Source organism: Cydia strobilella, chromosome 14 (genome assembly GCF_947568885.1).
Source record: "Cydia strobilella chromosome 14, ilCydStro3.1, whole genome shotgun sequence".
Classification (NCBI taxonomy): Eukaryota; Metazoa; Arthropoda; class Insecta; order Lepidoptera; family Tortricidae; genus Cydia; species Cydia strobilella.
Window position 1 is genome coordinate 11,326,611 of NC_086054.1, and position 20,549 is coordinate 11,347,159.

The 20,549-nt window shown below is 38.1% G+C and overlaps 1 protein-coding gene across 1 annotated transcript; it reads right to left on the reverse strand.

Moving 5' to 3' along the window:
- Positions 1-15,696: 15,696 nt before the first annotated feature.
- LOC134747475 (histone-lysine N-methyltransferase SETMAR-like) lies at positions 15,697-16,746 on the reverse strand. Its single transcript, XM_063682098.1, has one exon. It carries the CDS (start codon positions 16,744-16,746, stop codon positions 15,697-15,699), a length of 1,050 nt encoding a protein of 349 aa, XP_063538168.1.
- Between the last annotated feature and the right edge of the window lie 3,803 nt (positions 16,747-20,549).

Below are 20,549 nucleotides of genomic sequence, written 5' to 3' on the forward strand. Positions count from 1 at the left end.
TAAAATAGCCTTTATTTACAGAACAAAGAACAATTGCACATTATCTCCCATCTTTTGTATTCCTTGTCTGCTTGCCCTTCGGCAAAGGCCTCCTCCAACCTTCTCCACTCTCCGATCTATTGCCACTCTGCTCCAGGAACGGCCAGCTACCTGCGCGATGTCATCGTCCCATCTCATTAGAGGTTTCTTCGCCTTTCTTTTTTTGCCAATATAGAAGGAACTTTTATCTTGTCTCAATAGGGAGCCTGAAGGTTGGAAAGTAGTTATGTTTGAATTTCCACCTTTTCCCTGCTTTTTTTTATTAAACTGGATATCGGGGAGTACAAAAAGCTTCTCTAAATATGGGTACAAATGTTTTCCCAATATTTGTAATCTTTTGATCAAAGAAAGATTTTTTTTTAAAACAATGAACATTATATTATGAAATGAAATGAAAAGGTTTAATGAGGCAAAAAAACATTACATCAGAAAAAACTTGACAGTGGTCCCCAAACTAGGCCGAGCCTGTATCTTAGGAACCATAGAGAGTTCATAAGTATTTAAATGTATGTTACACTTACCTATTCTATGGTTTATATAAGTTCACCTAGTACTTAAAGAAATAGTTATTATAATACTAAATGCTTCACCTTTAATATAAATAAAATAGGTAGTTTTTAGGGTTCCGTACCTCAAAAGGAGAAAACGGAACCCTTATAGGATCACTCGTGCGTCTGTCTGTCTGTCTGTCTTTCCGTCTGTCACAGCCTATTTTCTCCAAAACTACTGGACCAATTAAGTTGAAATTTGGTACACTTACGTAAGTTTGTGACCCAAAGACGGTCATGTAACGTAAACAAATGAATTTTAAACATTGGGGCCACTTTTGGGGGGTAAATGAGAAAATTTAAAAATAAATAATAATAATTTTAATTTACCATATTTCATGCAAAATAAAGTTATTTGTATTTGTAGGTATTTCAAGTTTTTAAAACTGTATCGTGTTACATTTGAAATTACATAGTTTAGAAGTTATTTATGAAAATAGCCCCCCTTTATCTCCGAAACTACTGGGTCTAAAATTTTTGTCAAATTATATAAAATAACTCTTTACCTATAGGTTACAGGAAAACCTATTAGAAATGTGCAGTCAAGCGTGAGTCGGACTTAATTACCTAGTTTTTGATCCGACCCTTACGGATTTTTAAAAGACTCACGTTTCACATAAAAAATAGGTACAGTCAAAAATCGACCCTTGGAACGCGGTTTTTTTTCTGGAGATAGTGAGGCAGGGCACCGCTGCGCGTAAACTTTTTCTCTAATCTCTTAAAATAGGGGCTATTTTCCTCTGCGCCATGGTCAACTTTCCTGACGAACACTCTTTCAAAGCCTTCTGGAGTTGTGTCTGTAGTACCCCAATCTAAATAATTTGTCAAATAATTGGACACACCTCTGATCACTTCCCAAACCTTCTGAACCCTGGTCGTATTTACGCCACCTTTCGTTCCGAAGTTGTAAACTCCTAAAGACCTGTAGTGTAAAAAAAATCTCCCGGATTCGAACATTCGAGGTCCAAGTTCTTTAATACTCCTAGACAAGTCGAGTGGCTTGAGAAGCTTAACGTCTTTCACAATCTCAGGTCTCTCTCCAGTAGCTCTTTCTAAGATTGGTCCTCTGCCAGAGCTCTCCAAAATTTCGGCTCTTCGAAATTTAGCGTCAAGTAAACTTCGGGCCTCCCTCTGCAAATTCATAGGAGGACTGGTTGACACAAAGTACAACTCCAAAGTTGTCTGCCTCGTATACCCACACAAAACAAAATTACCTTTCCCAGTGACTTGCTGTATGTGCTCGAGATCACGTAACACCCTTGGATCAAATGGGGTCAATATCTTCAGTACAAATCCTTTTAATCTGGCATTTATATGAGGCATCACTCCTTTGTGAAAAAGATCATAAAATTTATCCTTTTCCTCTGTGTAATTTGACCTAGATTCTCCTCCATCAAACATCACCCAATCAAAGTTAGAATCTACACAGTCAGCAAACTTCCTTATGTCCATGTAGTTCACCCGGCATTTGTGAAAACCCTTAAAACCTCGATCAGTAAAATTTTCGTGACCCGGCGTGGCAGCAGAAGAGCCATAGGTGACACAATGCACACTATCTACTTGCGGTAATGGTGCATAAACCTGTTCCCAACCTCCCCTACCACACGCCAGAGATAATACTCGACCTTCGGGTCTGGTTCTTGTCTGCCGAAATATATCCTCTAGTTTCATACGTCCTCTTGATATATCGCCTATATCTTTTTTCCGAGAGAACACCCCTGCCACTTTAAATGCATTAAACTCTGACTTGCTCAGGGTATTCAATCTAGCCTTGTATACATGTCCGTAGTCGTGGATGGGTGAGCTTTTGAGAGAATTCCTCAATTTGGTAATCCAAGAGATCGAATTCTTCCCTGTTTTCCTCATCATGATAGTTATTAACCGTGTTAATATGTAAAGTGATGTTACCATCACCAACCACTCAAATAACTCCAAAAGAAAGATGAGTCTACCTAAGAGCCGAACTGATGGGTTGTCTAATTGCTTCGAGACTGTTCACAGAAGTTGTAAATTCTGGTCTACTGACTCTATGTAAAAACTATGAAGTTTTTTGTTGGACTGATTCGGCTGTAGCATGGGCATGGCTGAAACGACAGAAATCTTGGAAGCCTTTTGTCAGTAACCGGGTCACAGAGATCTGCAAGAACACAAAAAAGGAAGATTGGTAATTTGGTACCACTTACCTGGAAACGTCAACCCTGCTGACCTGCCATCTCGCGGTTGTGATGCTAGAACGCTGCTGGAAAGCCGCTGGTGGGAAGGCCCACAATGGCTTAAACTAGAAAAAAATAAGTGGCCAAAATCAAACATCAATGACATCCCTATTGACGAGAAAGCTGTATGTGATGAAGAGATAAAGAGAACAGCAATAAATGTCGACACAAACACAGTACCTTTTAGTAAGAGATTGATGTATTTTTCAAAATACAACAAAATAGTCAGACTTGTTGCATGGCTATTAAGAATGAATCCTACAGTGAGACGTCGATTTTCGTCAAGAAAAAATGATATAGGAAATGATGAATATAGATATGCTGAACAAGTCTTGATAAAGTTGGTACAGAACGAAAGTTTTGAAGACAAAGCTAACATACCAAGAAAGTTACGCACAGAAGTAGATGAAAACGGCATAATAAAAGTGAAGACAAGATTAGATTTCAGTAACGAGAGTAAAGACTTCATTTGTCCAATACTATTATCTGGAAAGAACGAAATAGTACAAAGATTAGTTTTATACAGGCACCTGAAGCTGAATCATGCAGGTACTTTAACAATGATGACAGATTTAAGAAATACATATTGGATATTAAATATAAGACGTCTGTCTAAAAAAATTTGTAGCACAATGCATTATATGTAAAAGATACAAATGTAAAAGTTATAGTGTACCTGAAGCCCCACTACCTACGGATCGAACAGAAGCTACAGCAGCTTTTCAAGTAACCGGAATCGATCTAGCAGGACCTCTGTATCTCATAGACAAGCAAAAATGCTGGATTGTGCTTTTTACATGTGCCACATACCGAGCAATACACCTTGAATTGGTAGAATCATTGTCTACGGCTAGTTTCATTATGGCACTAAGAAGATTTCTAGCAAAAAGAGGACGAGTAAGCGTGATTTGGACAGATAATGGGACCAATTTTCAAGGAACAGCAAACTTACTACAGAATATAGACTGGGCTAAAGTAGAATGTACCACTGCCTCACAAAGTATTCAGTGGAAATTTATACCACCAGGTTCTCCGTGGTGGGGAGGATGGTGGGAACGGATAATTCGTGTAGTAAAAGAAATGCTGCGAAGAATCTTGGGTAAAGCATCAGTAAATTGGATAGAATTATCTACAATAATATGTGACTGTGAATCTACCATCAACGGCCGGCCAATAACATACATAGAGACAGAAGACGACTCATTGAGACCGCTGACTCCTCAAATGTTTCTTCAAGGCTTAAGTAACAATGAAACTCCTGACCTCGATAAGATTGATGCCGAGAATCTTGGTCAAAGGTACCAGTACTTACAGAAGCTAAGACAGGATTTCAGACAACGTTTTAAGACTGAATATTTGTCACTACTGTCAAGTAAAAATTACAGGAATGACGTCAAGGAGCCTCAAGTAGGGGATGTCGTGCTGATCGAGACGGACATGACCAGACTTCATTGGCCGATTGGTGTAATAGAGAAAGTATATGGTGGGAATGACGGATTCACTCGGGTTGCTAAGGTAAGGACTAGTACAGGAGCTAAGGTAAGAGCTTGTCAAAAACTCTACCCCCTCGAGCTATCAGCTGACTCTTTAAAAGAGGTAGACGCAGGTAAGTTAGATCTTATTAGTGAGCCGGGCGTTAATAGGGACGCAACAGAACAGAGTTCTGATGACAGTCCTAATCCTATCCCTGTTGAAACGCGAAGAGGCCGCGTTATAAAAATACCTCAGAGGTATTTAAATTAATTTCACTTAAAATTGTTTATTTGACATTTTAATGTTGTGTATTATGTGCCAATTGTTGCGAGCCAAGGTTGGTGCTCTATTTGTAGTTGTTACACTTTATTATGTTATTGTGTAGGATTAAATTTCTAATTTTCGTTGCCGTGGGAGGTTGTTATGAAAACTGTTGTGTTGGCAACACTCATTGGAAAAAAAAAATGTTTATTATTGTCTACGATTAAGATACTTTTGGCGTCCATATAGATGTTGTAATATGTGCTGTGTAAACTGTAAAATAACTTAAATAACAGTGGAAACATTATACTTAATTAAACTAATACTATTCTTTGATTTAATTATTTAACAATCAGTTCTTCTTAGCTTAATTGTATAACTTGTACTTTTAATTGTTATTACTTAGAGATCGATTCGAGTGGTATTTTTTTATACTCAGTCTTATGTAATACTAATTATACATCATTTATTAAACAAAAATGTAAAATTATAAAAATAAAAAATACAGAAATGAGCAACGACAAGAAAACGACGCTAGTACAGGTTAGAGGTAGATGGGTTGGGTAGGGCTGCACCGTCATTGAAACCGAAGAAATGTTGGATGGATTTGAATCTGTGCCGTGTCCCACGGATACACATGCTGGTGGCTCAGATTATCGAAATCATAATTTTGGATCTTAGCCAGCCCATTACTACACTAAGGGTCTTATGTAATACTGTTTCATTACTTATATACTTAACAAAACAACCTACCTTATAGGCCTAAAAAATATTAGTTTGACAAACATATAAAATAAATATAAAAAAAACAACAAATTAACAAAATTAAGGCTCTTATCCTTATCTATTAGAGATCGTATTGTGTACCATTATAATTATAATCAGTTTGAAGGAATTTTGTAAATATTGTAAGAATTTTTACCTGTAACTGTTCCTTCCTACATTTACATTTGAGTGTGATAAAGCTTTATTTCACAAAAAAGCATAATTATAAAAACAAATATAAAAAACATATTAAACATAAGTAACATAACAAACTTCTAAAATAAAAGTCTCATATATCTCATCATCATCATAAACGTTAAAATAGTACTTTAACAAAAACGGAACGGGTTTTTCTTTAAAAAGTCTACTTCTTTATATGACATTTTTGAATGATTTCGGAAATTCAAATGTACCTACACGTCTTGACGTTGATTTAAAATTAGGAACAGGAAGTTTTTTTACCACTTGATATTTTCCTATTAAGCTTATATCATTTTTTTCGGGCCATTTGACCTTCTTTTCATCAATTTTTTTAGCAAACTTGATATCCAAGCTTGCAAGATTTTCATTTATAACCTGGCCTACATACCGGTGTACTAAATTTTTTTCAGATATTATGTTGACCACAACCCAATCTCCTGTGTGAATAAGTTTGTTGCTTGCCTTAAGGAACCTGCGTTAACTGTTTTTTCAGAAGTAGCAGATGGTCGTATAATCGGATATGAATTATTACGTGGAGTTTTTGAAGAAGGAGTCAACATTTTATCAATGAAAGTAGCAGATGGTTGGATAGGCGGAGATGAATTACTACGTGGAGCTTTCGAAGAAGCTAACATTTTATCAATGAAAGTAGCAGGTGGTCGGATAATCGGGGATGAGTTATTACATGGAGCTTTCGAAGGAGTAGCTAACATTTCATCAATGACAAGGAAGGCTTGCTGAGCCAGGGTTGGAATTTCGGAGGTTTTATTGGTAGCATCAGATGGAGCTGAAACTGTCACACTCGCAAGAGAGCTTTCGATTTCAAGTAAACGTGCTGGAATAAAAGTTGAAGATGATTCTCTTTGTGGCATTTCAACATCAACAACATCAGGTTTAGGTCGGTCTGTTATCTGTGACATATGAACCTCAACATCGTCAGCTTCTGTTCGAGCTGGAATAAAAGTTGAAGATGATTCTCTTTGTCTTGTAAACAACTGTGGCATAACAACATCAACATCATCAGCTTCTGGCCGGTCTGTTACCTGTGGCATGTCAACATCAACAACATCAGCCTCTGGCCGGTCTATTATCTGTGGCATGTCAATCTCAACACCATCAGCTTCAGGTCCATCTGTTGACTGTGCCATGTCAACAACACCACCACCAGCTTATTTGTTGCCCGTGGCATGTCAACCTCACCACCATCAGCTTCAGGTCGGTCTGTTACGTACATGACGATAAATATTCATCATCAGTGAATATTTCTGAGTTAAAAGGGTAAATACCTGTGACATTGAAACTTTTTTGTATATTTCTTGCCGTCATTGCCATTGGATACGCAGTTCCTAGTAATTCCGTGATTTCATAGATCGTGATAGGTCGGCCCGGGTGGTTCGTCATCCAGTTATCACACGCCGTATCGTAGTATGATTTTAGCGCGCCAAAACAAACCCGATCTAGTGGCTGTACCTTGTGAGAAGTGTGTGGGGGAATTGTCAGTAAGTGAATCCCATTCTTTGGCAAAATTAATAGAATCTACGGTAATGTGGCTTTCATGATTATCGAAAATCAACAAAGTGGGATTGTCCTTGGAACATTTGACGAAGTTTTTAAAGTGTTTCAAAAACAATACAAAATTCGCTTCCCTCATCCAACCAGAGGGGTTTGGAGCACCAGAGGCCCCAGGAGGAGCATTGTTCAGCATCCTATTTTGCCAGTTTTTTCTTGGAAATATAAAAAAGGTGGCACATGATTGCCAACTGCGTTTATGGCCGAACAACACGTTACCAGCTCACCTCTTTCAGCTGACGTCACTTTTGACACTTGGCTTATCCCTCTGGTAGCAACAACTTTTTTTGGTTTATGGACTGTTGTGATACCAGTCTCATCAACGTTATATATTTGCTCAGGTCCAAAATGGAATCTGTCATACAAACTCTTCAAATTGACAAAAATCTTACTGACGTTGTGACGGTTAAAGCTTGTTGCCCTTGATAAGCTGGTCGCCTCCGGTTTTCTTAGCGAGAGCTCTTTGTGCCTGTTCATGAAACCAGTCATATGTAGCTTCTTCCTTTTCTGACCACTTAGCATGGATCTCTTTTTCGTTTTCGACGGCAAATTGGTAGGCGAACTGTCTTACCCTTTTTGGTGTAAGACCATGACAAAGCTTACTTGCTTCTTCGAGGTACGCTGACAAATCATTTTCTTCTTTATCGCTAAAAATTTGCAAGTGTCTATAATTGGGTTCGTAAGCAATTTCTGTTTCGCTTTCTTGTTGCCTTTTCACGTACCTTTTAAGAGTCATCACTGGAACACCATATTCCTTTGCAGTTCCTCTTTTACTTTTACCACCAAGTACTGCTGCTACTGCATTTTTTAATATGTTTTTATCCAGTTTGTTTCTTTTTTTGCTTCCGGCCTTAGTTTTATAAACTTGTGGCATTGTGGTTATCTGAAAGAAATTAGTGTAAATATAATTATAGTTTGATTAAATTTTGATTAGGTTGTATTGTATCATAAAATAAGTCTAGTCTATAATGTTTTCAATCTTAATTTTAAGGTACCTAACTAAAATCGCAGATGACATAAATCACCGTTTACAAAATTAGGTTTTAATCATCATTACAGCCATAAGACATCCACTGCTGGACATTAAGCCTCCCCTTTCACGACCTACAGTACTCGGGGCCGCGGTTTTTGGGTGTTCTTTATGGGGGTTGAATGCAGGGACCGGCCCGCTATCCCTTATCGGGGTTTTATAAGGGTATTGCATAAGGCTTAACTCACCATACCCTTTGCCAGACGAAACCCTTTGTTTTGGTTTTAAAAACCCTTATATAAAGCTACCACATTTGAGTAATCGGTAGCCCAAATACCCTTACAAAACCCTTATCATCCGCTCACCAACACCTTGCATATTGCTTATAAGGGTTAGCCTTATAAAGGGCTTCCCTTTTAGCATATAAGCGTGCTAATTTAAGTCATCTACCTTGTTCATAAAGCACACATTACTTCGAAGTCGAGCGATCGTCGGCGGCGACGGCGGCGTTCTTTGACTAGGCACGTATTTTCTTTCCTTTTCATACACTACCGTAGATATATACTAATCCTGTCTCTTTCACGCAAAGGGAAACCTTTATATAAAGCGCTTAAAGATAAGGGTAACCCTTATTATGAGCTAGCCTTATTTTGGTTAGCTTTTCGGTAAGGGTTAGTCAAAGGTAAGGGTATGAATGGGCTTGCAGTTCAAAAGGGAAAGTCTTTCAATGTGTTAGCCGTGTTTAAGTATAGCCCATTGAAAGGGTTTTATCGCGGAAAGGGTTGTCCGGTCCCTGGTTGAATGCCATAATCACCACGCTTGGCATGCGGGTTGGCGATTGCAGGTAGGTTCAAATATTAAAAGACAAAGAAGTTCTGTTAAAAAATCAAATATAGTATACATTTTTTTTTATTCTAATTATTGTATGGGAGAAATGTTCCCCTTAAGGGAGACTTGATCCTTGATGATCATGTCTCTTGTGAAAAAGAGTACCATGTCTCCTTTTTAGTATCAGGTTAGAACATATTTCCTAAGCGAATTAATACTTTAGATAAACGCAATTTTTCAATCAAAACGCATGGCTAATCAAATATCTTACAAAATGAAACTGATTCTTCTGCAAATCTATATTTTTTTGTAATAAATAAAAGCCAGCAAACACTCACCAAAATGCTCTTGCGCCGCCATAAAATATATGAAGACCTGTCACTTTGAAACGTCAAATAGTTGACACACCCGACTGTGAAAAAAAGTTTGCCCGTACCATGGACAAAAAGTGTTGCTAGCATTAATAAACGTAGCTTTGGTAGAATTTCCGTAAATTTACCACGTGTCCCACAGGGACCTAGTGTCCCCAGTTTCCTGCATTGCAATACTTCGAACGAAAAACAATTATGGATATCAAGCATATGCGAATTAAATTAATGACTAAAAAAATTATGACATAACTCATTTATGACAAAAATCCAGTTATACCACAGAATAACTAATAGTACTACCGTACAGAAAATTCACTCCTTCACAAAAGCCAGATTTAGGTATAAAATTATACCTACACTCGCCGCCTGCAAGCAAAATTGAAACTTATAACCGCTCACAAACCGTGAATCTTCTTTGCGCGCCGCAGTTTTATGACCGAGCTGCGAGTGTCGGCACGGGGTTGTCACTTGACAAGTTTTTGTACCTATACCAACTGATTTATTATTTTTAAGATAAATATGTACGAATTAAAAACGTTGATTCTGTAAACATAAAATTTTTAGCCGGAGATAGTATGTCTGATTCTCACGGAAGTAGGTATGCCACAGAAGTACTTATTTCTTTGAAAATATGTCGGTCAATATAGTCCGGAATTTAAAAAATATGTTTTTTCTTCCGTTTATTCAGACATCCGTAAACAGAACATTATCTTTTATAAAGATTAGATCGCGATTTAGGTTTCGAAGCCATTGCGTATTTTCAATTTTGCGCGAGCGCCACGTGACACGACTATCGTGCGAGCCGAGCGGCAGCCCACTGCCATACACCTTCCCGGGCGGTGCGCCGGCCAAATATACCTAAACTGCGCAGTGACACCCCCCTGGTTATACTCCGGAATAATTCTGACTAATGATTTTTATGGCTTACAATTTTATGCATAAAGTTTTATGACAATTAAAAATATGACAAAAGTTATTTTGCGACCAGAGGGAGCCCCCTCAGTAGGCCGAGGCCGAGCACATGATTGACGCGACATTATCTCGCCGCGAGATAGACTACCCGTCTTTTACTAACTGTATGAATTAAAGGGGGACGGGTGGTCTATGTCGCGGCGAGATACTCTCGCGCCAATCATGTGCTAGCCCGGCAGAGATGGCAACAACAGACAAATTAAATTTATTAATAAAGGAACATAAATCAGATTTTTTATTTCCATTGCATTACTGTAAGAGCCATTTTTGCAAGAATGAACAAGAGTAATTAACTGGTCAACTAAACCAAAGACATCTCCGTATGAGATCCATCAAAGCGGCCATGAGGATATTTATAATATTATTTCTTATTTCTTTTCTTTATTGCACCATGATAATTACAAGATGTTAAAAACATGTAAAAAGTATCTCATGGACCCGGAACGGGTATGGCAGGTAAAACTTAAAACTAGGACTAGTGCTAATATAAATATTAAATTAATAAAAATTATAATTATTTACACAGTAACATTAGTTGGTACAAATATCGGAATAATTTAAAAAATCGTCAACTGCATAATAGTCTTTATTAATAAGAAATGCCTTCAACTTTTTTGCAAACGTTTCGTCCCTCTCCTCTGACCTAATGTAGTTTGGAAGATTGTTATAATATTTTGCGGCGGCGTATAGGGGGCTGTTTCGGAATAGTTCTAGTTTTGGTGCAGGTAATTGAAGTTTGTTTTTTAACCTTTCATTTTGCTGTTTTTGGAACAAGTGCATATTTTTCCTCACAAACATGGCTAGTTCAAAAATATAGATGCATGGTAATGTAAGTATACCATGCTCAGAAAAATAAGGCTGACAACTTTCTCTGTTATATTTTTTTAGCAATATACGTATACACCTTTTCTGCATTACAAACAAGTCGTGTGCATCAGTACTATCACCCCACATCACGATACCGTATCGCAACCAGGAATGGGCATAGGCATAATAGGCAGAGAGTGCTGCAGCGAAATTTGTATTTTTACGTAGTGTAAATAGCGCATACTGAAATTGGGATAGCTTTGTTTTAGTATTTAAAACGTGGGCTTTCCAATTCAAATGGCTATCGATAGTAACACCTAAGAGTTTAAACTTATTTACCTCTTCAATTTCTTTTTCAATTATCATTCGGGGTGTCATTATTGAGACAACAACCATTAGCTTGAGAAGAAGAAGGAGTCCTAGTAATATCCTCATCGGCAGACCTGTTAATCCTGTCATAGCTTTTACCTGGGGATGGGGCCTGGCGCCGAGGGATAAATACAGTCTTTCTATAGGAAGTTTGATTTTGGGGAATAGGTTGAGAAGAATTGATATCAGCAGACGTAGGGGAGGTCAAAGGAGAGCGAGCAGTGTCTGCAAATGAGCGCTGGACAGGGCGAAAGCCACGGGATGCATCCGTGTATGGAATATTTTGCTCCGATATGACTATTTTATATCAAAGTAAACGGTGGTATCAAATTTTATTCACCGGTAATTATAATAATGTAAGATTGCGACGAAGGCTCGCGACCTCGTTAAATTAACGCTGACGCGCGCGTAAGGTCGCGCGGTTGGCGGAAATTGCGAAATCGGTAAATGAGATATCACGTCGATAGCTAATAGATTTTCACAAGCATAGTTTTATTTACTTAATATTGACAAACCGGCGCTGGTATATCACTTGCCTTCTTGTCCACATACATACGTCTTGTTTTATTTCACATATGTTTATCACTAGAGTCCACTTTTCCACAAATTAAGGTTTATTACTTTTAGTTTATTTAAATTATTGTTTGTTTTGCACCTTCAAAGTTTCTGCTTTTTGATATTTTCCTGCTGCGAATGTCCACATATCAAGTTTTAAATTATTTTCTTGAATTTTTCACACGAATTTTTGCCATTGAAGCGCGCCCCGCCAGTGCAGAACCACCTACTGCACCGGCAGGCGCCATATGGCGTAGACTTTACGCCACTGGCAGGGTCGCCATGTAAGGATGGGACCCAAGACAGAAGTAAAACACAAGACTGTCGGTTAAATACTGAAGATATAATGCCTTAATTTAAAAGATACAATCCTTTATATACTAAATTATCTAGGTTAACTATGAATCACACTACTTGGGAGGTCTACACGTGGAAGGTGTCAAATGGTTGTTTACCTAAATTTCATTCCTTATATAGAGGAGAGTCATCTTACATGACTTTCCGTATATGGATTACATTCCTAACCTAATATGGGGAAGAGTCGTCTTACATGACTCTCCGTATATGGTACCGCTAAGCTATATATATATATATATTTTTAATCAGGTAAATACACATAATATGCAACTTAATTACAAAAGTACCGTTAAACCAGTAAGGTTTGTCTCGGTACACCATCCGCAGTAGATTTAATACAATAATAAAATATAACAACAACATAGGAAAGTTCATAACATGCTCAATTTAAGTAATCTATTATTTATATTACAACAATCCGACACCGTTTGCACTGAGCGCATATTAACACATTTTTTCCTTATCCTATTGTTCTGCCGGCCGGCCGCTCTGTTCGGACCGGTTCTGCACTCGCTCGAGCACAGGATGCTCCAATTATGTCACGAAATTATTAAATATTATTATACAATAATGTAAATGCGAAATTAACTCTGTCTGTAATTTTACGACTAATATTCTTACAGCTGATCCAACAATGCTCTTTTAAGATAGCTTGCAATATTATTAGAGGAAATTTCTGCCTTCCATTCAGTTGGGAGTTTATTTATGAGGTCAGCCGGGCTATGATGCTCGACTGTATAAATGATATAGCTGTATAAATGATGATAAAACTGACATTTTATCCAGTTTTGACGTCTTATCCACTTTTGACAACGATAGCCGGTAAATGATATACTGCATAACATGATCGTTGGATAATATGTCATTTGTCTAAATTTCCACCTAAAAATTTGATGATAAGTGGATAAGTTAAATGATATATATGACACTTGTCCAGATTTATACATTTTTATACACTTTTGTCCACTTTGACAGCAATAGCCGGTAAATGGCTACGATTGTTGGATAATTAGACATATAGTCGATTTTTGACGGCTAGCCTTTGATTAACTTATCGTAGTGCTCACTGGGCACGATAAGTGGAAACACATGGACTTGAATACTAGAAGGGGATTTGAAATGAAATGAAATGAAAAGTATTTATTTGTCAGAATATGGTACATTGATGTGATCTTAAGTTAGAATTAATGCAAGTTCCATCATATTCTACCGTGAAGTTTGGTTTAAGGTCTTTTTGTGAGGATAGTACATCTTTCGTTTGTTCTGCTAAGATCAGCGAAAAAGACTTGTGGAATATAAATTGTGAAATATACCAGTTTTTGGAGTTAAATATGAGGTTCAAAACAAAAAAAAATATCGTGAATGTAGAGCTGTAGAAAGACATTCAATGAAAAGTCGTTTTTGACTTATCGCTAAAACTTCCCTTCTTAGTAAAAAGACGTACCTATGTACAAAGCGTTGCGAAGGTATGCACCTACTCCCTTTTGCCTGTTATGTTATGTTGTTACTTACTAATAGGCTCCATTCAAGGCAGCCTATTGTGACGGACGGGTAACTACGGAGCCCTACAATGAGCATGGCCCGACATGCTCTATGCCTTTTTTTTCAGATATTCAGCACTTATGGTCACGGAATTAATTTAGACCAATCGGAATTGTTTATTGTCTATGTCACCTATTTTGTGTGTTTTTTTACTAGCCTATACATATATAAGAGTGTTCCACTGCTCGGCAAAGGCCTTCCCTCTCACCGCTATTTAGTCCTATCCAAATTGTCCAATGCACACTCCCACTTCTTTTCTAAATAAGTGTCCTGCCATCTCTATTTTGGTCTTCCTCTGCTCCGAGGTCCATCCTGTGGGATCCAGTTTGTGGCTAGTTCGTTAATTCGGCCAACGTGCCCTGCCCAGCCCCATTTAGCCCACTTATAGCTTTGCGACCTTCATGCCCACATCCACAATACCGGTTTTGGATCGCAGTGCGGTGTTTATATGTAATATGCTCGGTTAGTCGGTTCTACGAACATCCAGCATGCTGCGTTCCATTGCTCTCTGACAAACCTTGAGTCTGGACTTTTCAGTTTCAGTTTAAGACAAAGTTTATGAATAGGTAGGATAGACATTCCGACCAGTTTATTTGACAAAGAATATCTGAATTTATACCAAATTGACCTGGATATCTATTCAGGTGCTGAATTTCTTAAAAAACAAGCGCACGTGTTGTCATCATGGTTTATGAGATACAGCCTGGTGACAGACAGACGGACAGTAGATTCTTAGTAATAGAGTCCCGTTTTTACACTTTGAGTACGGAAACCTAAAAAGTAACCACGGAACCATATACATTGGACACACGTAGGGAACTTTTGAAATGTTTACGTTTCCCATTCGTAAAGAGTGTCCTAACAGCAAAATCCAACTATCTATATCTCTTTCGCTCATTACTTTTCATATGTATGTGGTGGTCGAAAATCGTGGGTTCACCCTCGGGTTGTGCTTTAGGTATGAATTTCGGTTAGGGTCCGTTTCATACAGACAAGTGGTTAATAAGGATATTCGCTGACTTTGAATATGTTTGACGAGGATGTATTTTCAAAATGGCATAAAATCGTCAAATGAAGGAGTTTAATAATAAATAATACTTCTTTTTAAAGAACATATTAACTATTTACTTAAATAAAACAAAATTGGGCGATATCGTGAGTATTTTTTGAGAAAAGTTATCTTAAAAAAGAAAAAAACGTTAAATGCTAAAAAAATTTCATCTTTGGTGACAGATTGCACAAAAACTATAAGTGATAGCACTGTGGTGTGTATAAGAGATTAATAGCAAATTTATTAAGGATCACTTTGTTCCTACACACTTTTTCTGTATCTTGAACGGTTTCCTTAAAAATTGAGAAAAACCGGGTTACGGGCCCGGGCCCGGTGGGGGGTGACGCAGAGGGGGGAGGGATGGGGAGGGTTGATGAAAAATAACTTCGGTCCATAACGTACATATCCCAATTTAAAAAAGTCTTCCATTAATTATGCCGTAATTTTAGCTAATTTCCCTTACCTAATGATTGACGCGACAGTATCTCGCCGCGAGATAGACTACCCGTCTTTCTGTATGAATTAAAGGGGGTCGGGTATTTTATGTCGTGACGAGATACTCTCGCGCCAAACATGTGCTAGCCCGGCTGTAATTAGTTCATGTAGCTTCAGATACCATAGTATAAAAAATACAGCGAATATAAGTTTTTTATAGAAAACTTGTTTTTGCTCTATCTCGTTTACGTTTACGAGAGCTATATAAACTAATTACAGACCTAGATATACCTCATGTTATCGTACGAGGGGTGATCCAAAAGTGATGATAATCAGTATGAAAGATACATAAAATGTTTAATAAAATAATTTATTTTTCTACGTAATCTCCTTCCAAGTCTACACACTTAGACCATCGTTTCTCCAGACCACGAATTCCTTTTAAAAAAAAATCTTTTTCTTGACCCTCCAAAAATGCCTCCACGGCGGCCATTACCTCGCCATTATTCAAAAATTTGTTGCCTCTAAGATCTTCCTTCAGCCGTGGAAAGAGATAAAAGTCGCTGGGGGCTAGGTCTGGCGAATATGGGGGGTGTTCCAGCAATTCGAACCCTGAATCACGAATGGCAGCCATCGCAACGCCGGCCTTGTGGGGCGGTGCGTTGTCCTGGTGAAACAGGATGCCAGCTCGAAGTTTACCCCGCCGCTTCTCTTTGATTGCCTGTCTCAATCTGCGTATTTGGTCAGCGTAGTAGGAGCCCGTAATAGTGGTTCCCTTTTCCAGGTATTCAATCATTATGACTCCCTCAGCATCCCAAAACACTGAAGCCATGACCTTACCAGCGGAGCTTGCTACCTTGAATTTCTTCGGTGTAGGGGAAGACGCTCGCTTCCAGGTCATGGATTGCTGTTTGGTCTCAGGATCGAAATGGTGGATCCAAGACTCGTCCATGGTTACAAACCGACGCAAAAATATTTCGGGATCAGTTTGATATTTGTCAAGATTGGACTTCGAAATCTCACATCGTATTTTCTTATGTTCAGCCGTTAACATTCTAGGCACCCAACGAGCGGAGACTTTTTTCATGTGTAGTTCATCAGTTAAGATTCTTTGAATGCTGCCATACGAGATGCCTGTGAGCTCAACTAGATGCCTGATAGTCATCCTTCTATCTGTTAAAACGAGATCATGAATTTTTTTGACGTTTTCTCCAGTAATGGCGACAGATGGACGGCCTTCGCGATGTTCATCTTGAGTGGATGTCCTTCCCAAGTTAAACTCCTTTGACCACCGTGCCACTGTGGAATACGGCGGAGCGGACTCGCCCAGTGTGCCCACTAATTCAGCGTATATATCTTTAGTACACATTTTTTTCAAACAGAAGTATTTAATAACCGCTCTCACCTCAGTTTTCTCCATTTTTGCGTTATTGTTCCGACTGCTCGTGAAGAAACAACTGCAACTCTCTGACAGATACATATTTTTTAATTTTAATTTTTTTTATTTAATAAGGAGTCTTTATGGCCAGTAACTGCATACCTATTTATTTTAATCCGATTAAATAAGTATTCAGTTATCATTACTTTTGGATCACCCCTCGTATATGCAAGGTTTCATTAAAATCCAACACGTAGTTTTAAAATGAGAACGAAACTCCGCTTGTATGGGAAGGTGAAATTCGGCCGAGCTTGCCCGGGACTCTTAAATGAAGATTACTGTTTACATGGCGGAACAAAAAGTATCATTCATAAGATGAACATATAGGATAGCTTTTACCCCTAAAAGCATCTGCTAATAGGATCAGAGTCACATGGAAAAGCTAGTTACTAAATAAAATACCTAATTCATGCATGTTTGAAAAAGATAGACGCATTTAAAATGGCATGGCGGTAAGAAATCCTGCTTCTTCTGATACAGGCGTTCGTAGGGCTCTGTAGGAAAAAGATAGGAGGGCGAACCATTCGTTCAATCCGTTAATTGTAATGCAATTATCAATGATACTACATCAGTTACTAGCGGCGATACTCCTCGCCCCATTTGGAATGTGGGGAAAAACTCGCACTGACCCTTAATGAAACAAGTTGGTCCAGGCTACAGCTATGTGTTTGTGAAGCTGGAGCTGGTGGTGTGATATTAAAGCGAACAGAGGCCTCGCCGGCGGGTTGCGGAGGCATAAGGTGGGGAACATCTTTGTGTTTACGAGTAATATGCGACTTAAGACCTCGGGATGTGAACACTCGCGACGAGTCAAGACAGTAAGGGGCACGACGACTCAGACAGAGAACTCATTGCATCTAACACCATAAAATAGTAACATAGTAAATGAGAAACTTATATCAAATAACAAACACAAACCACAGTATATAATTACGTATAACTAAACAATTCACAATTAACGTCTGGCACGATACTGCAGAGTCGATACTCTCTCGATGTGTGGTGCACGGTGCACCTTCGCGACTAGCGGCGGCAGCGGGGACTTGGTCGGAGCCGGAGCGCTAGGTCTCAGACAGGGCGTCGAAACGAAAGGGGCCTTACGGCAGGCGAAAGCCGGCACTCCAATGGGTAGGCCTAGTTTTTTACAGGCGCCTTCGGGGACATCGGTAAACAATAAATTCGATAGGGTCGTAATCGTAACACAATTTCAAACCGTAGCACAAAATTCTTACATTGCATATTTCCATTTTAAAAGATTTTTTTTACATATATATTATATGATTAAAGTAGAATTTTACTACTGCTGTAATGCGACATGCTAAAGACGGTTAAATTTGAGGCGACGGTATAAAAGTTTTACTTTAATAAACGCCTTAAATAAACTCAATTAGAGTTTATTTTTAAAAAGCTTACACCATGGATAATTTTTAACTATCAATATCACATGTACATAGATAAGTGATAGGATGTCATTTAGCCAAATATTCATTAAAATACACTTTAAGTAAACTTGTTTAGAATTGATTTTTCAAAAGCTCAAACCATGGATAATTTATAACTGTCTATGTCATTTGTACATGGATAAGTGGTAGAATGTGATTTAACAATCTATTCTTTAAAATACACCTTAAGTCATCGAGCTTAAAATTCATTTTTCAAAACCTCATCGCTATCATTTGTCACTTATACGTTATCCTCGCGACTTTATACCGAATTAAATCACTTATCAGATATGCCGTCTTTTCACTTATACAATGATAAATGAAATGGTGACAAAGCATCATAGCCCGGCAGGTATTATATATTGCGATGTCCTTCGTCCATAGAAGTTTTTAAATTGAGGTTTCTTTAGCACGCAATTTGTAACTTGCCTGGTCGTTTTTGGGTGATCAACTGTATGCTGTATTTCGATCCTAAAATATTGTTCTTTCAGCAATTGATATTCAAATTTCATGTGTACCGGTAAAACTTTGCACATTCTAAAGAGGTCTTTATCAGATTTACGATTATTTTTAACGTTGAGAGGTATATGATCCTTATGATCTAATTACATGTTATTCGAATCCTATAAATACCTAATATTCTATGTCTACACTTCAGTCATACTGAAATACTTTTATTATGAAACCAATAACGAAATCGCGACAAAAAATTGGCTGTCCCATACAAATCAGTGGCATCACATCAGCCAGAATGTATAAAACGGGCTATTTTTTTTCGCGATTTTGGCATGGGTCCTATAATAAAAGTTGTTCAGTATGACCTATAAAGTCACTGCGTAGAGTATGGCTGGTCCTTAAAATTTCACCCTGTATACTTATGTGCCAACTCATAAGTTTTAAATTGTTTATCATTTCATAGATGTCTATAGCTAGTGGAATATGTTTTAAGTAACTTACAACTTATAAGTATATGCCTCGTCAAAATTGTTTTCTTTTTACTTCCAGATGGTCAATCTACGATGTCGAGTAGGAAGAAAACTTCTTTTAATTGTCAATGGCAATTGAAGGATAAATTTAAACCGTGGCTTGAACCTGCCAAAAATGACTCTTTTTCCGCCTACTGTAAAATTCGTAAAAAAAGTTTTACACTTAGTAACATGGGCGAGCAGGCTCTCACGAGCCATATGAACGGGAAAAAACACAATATCTCACTATCTAATCAAAATAAAAGCATGAGCCTTAAATCATTTTACTCGGAAGATAAAAAGGAACGTGTTTCCAAAGAACCCATTACAACTACTTCCCCAGATATAATAGTCGAATCAGCAGGACAGGTCACGCCATCACATCCCACTAATATTAAAGAAAAACGTGTTATAATGATAATGTTGATTAAGGACGACGTTACGAAGGCTGAAATTATTTGGTGTCTGTATCAAGTACTAAGTCATAGCTCACAAAGGAGCGGTGGACAAGCCGTGGATCTCTTTCCTCTGATGTTTCCGGACTCTGATATCGCAAAAAAAATGCGCTTGCAAAGAACAAAAATAGCTTACACTGTTGTATATGGATTAGCGCCATATTTTTTTCGACAATTAAAAGAAGAATGTTCTGATTGTGATGTCGTCACTATTGGCTTTGACGAATCCCTTAATAAAGTTGCTCAGAAAGGGCAGATGGACATCTTTGTCCGTTATTAGGACAATGAGAAAAACCAAGTCTGAAGTAGATATTATGGCTCGGCTTTTCTGGGGCACGCAACTGCTGCTGATTTGCTGGAGGCTTATCTTGCCATGATAATGATGATGGCATTGACACAAAAAAAATATTACAGGTTTCGATGGATGGCCCTAATGTAAATAAGAAATTTTTGCAAGACCTAAAGTCCAAACTCAAAAATGAGGGCGAAGCAGGTGACCCAATTCTGCTTAACATGGGGAGTTGTGGACTTCATAATCTCCACAATGCGTTTAAAAAATTAATGAAAGCCTCGGGAAGGAAGGTTGTAGCGTTTTTACGATCTCTATACTACCTATTCTGCTATAACCCCGCGCGACGTGAAGACTATACAAGGTTTTCAGGCTCGAGTACATTCCCATTAAAATTTTGTGCAGTACGTTGGCTCGAGAACTTTAGCGTTGTTGATCGCGCCACTAAAATTATACCCAACGTTGATAAATATGTGCAGGGAATTAAAAACGAAAAAAAAAACACCTGACAGCGCAAGCTTTACAGAAGTAAATGCTGCATTAAAAGACAAATTATTAAAGGCTAAATTAGCCTTTTTTCAATCGGTGGGGGTGCAAGTGGAGCCATTTTTAACATTATTTCAATCCGATGCAC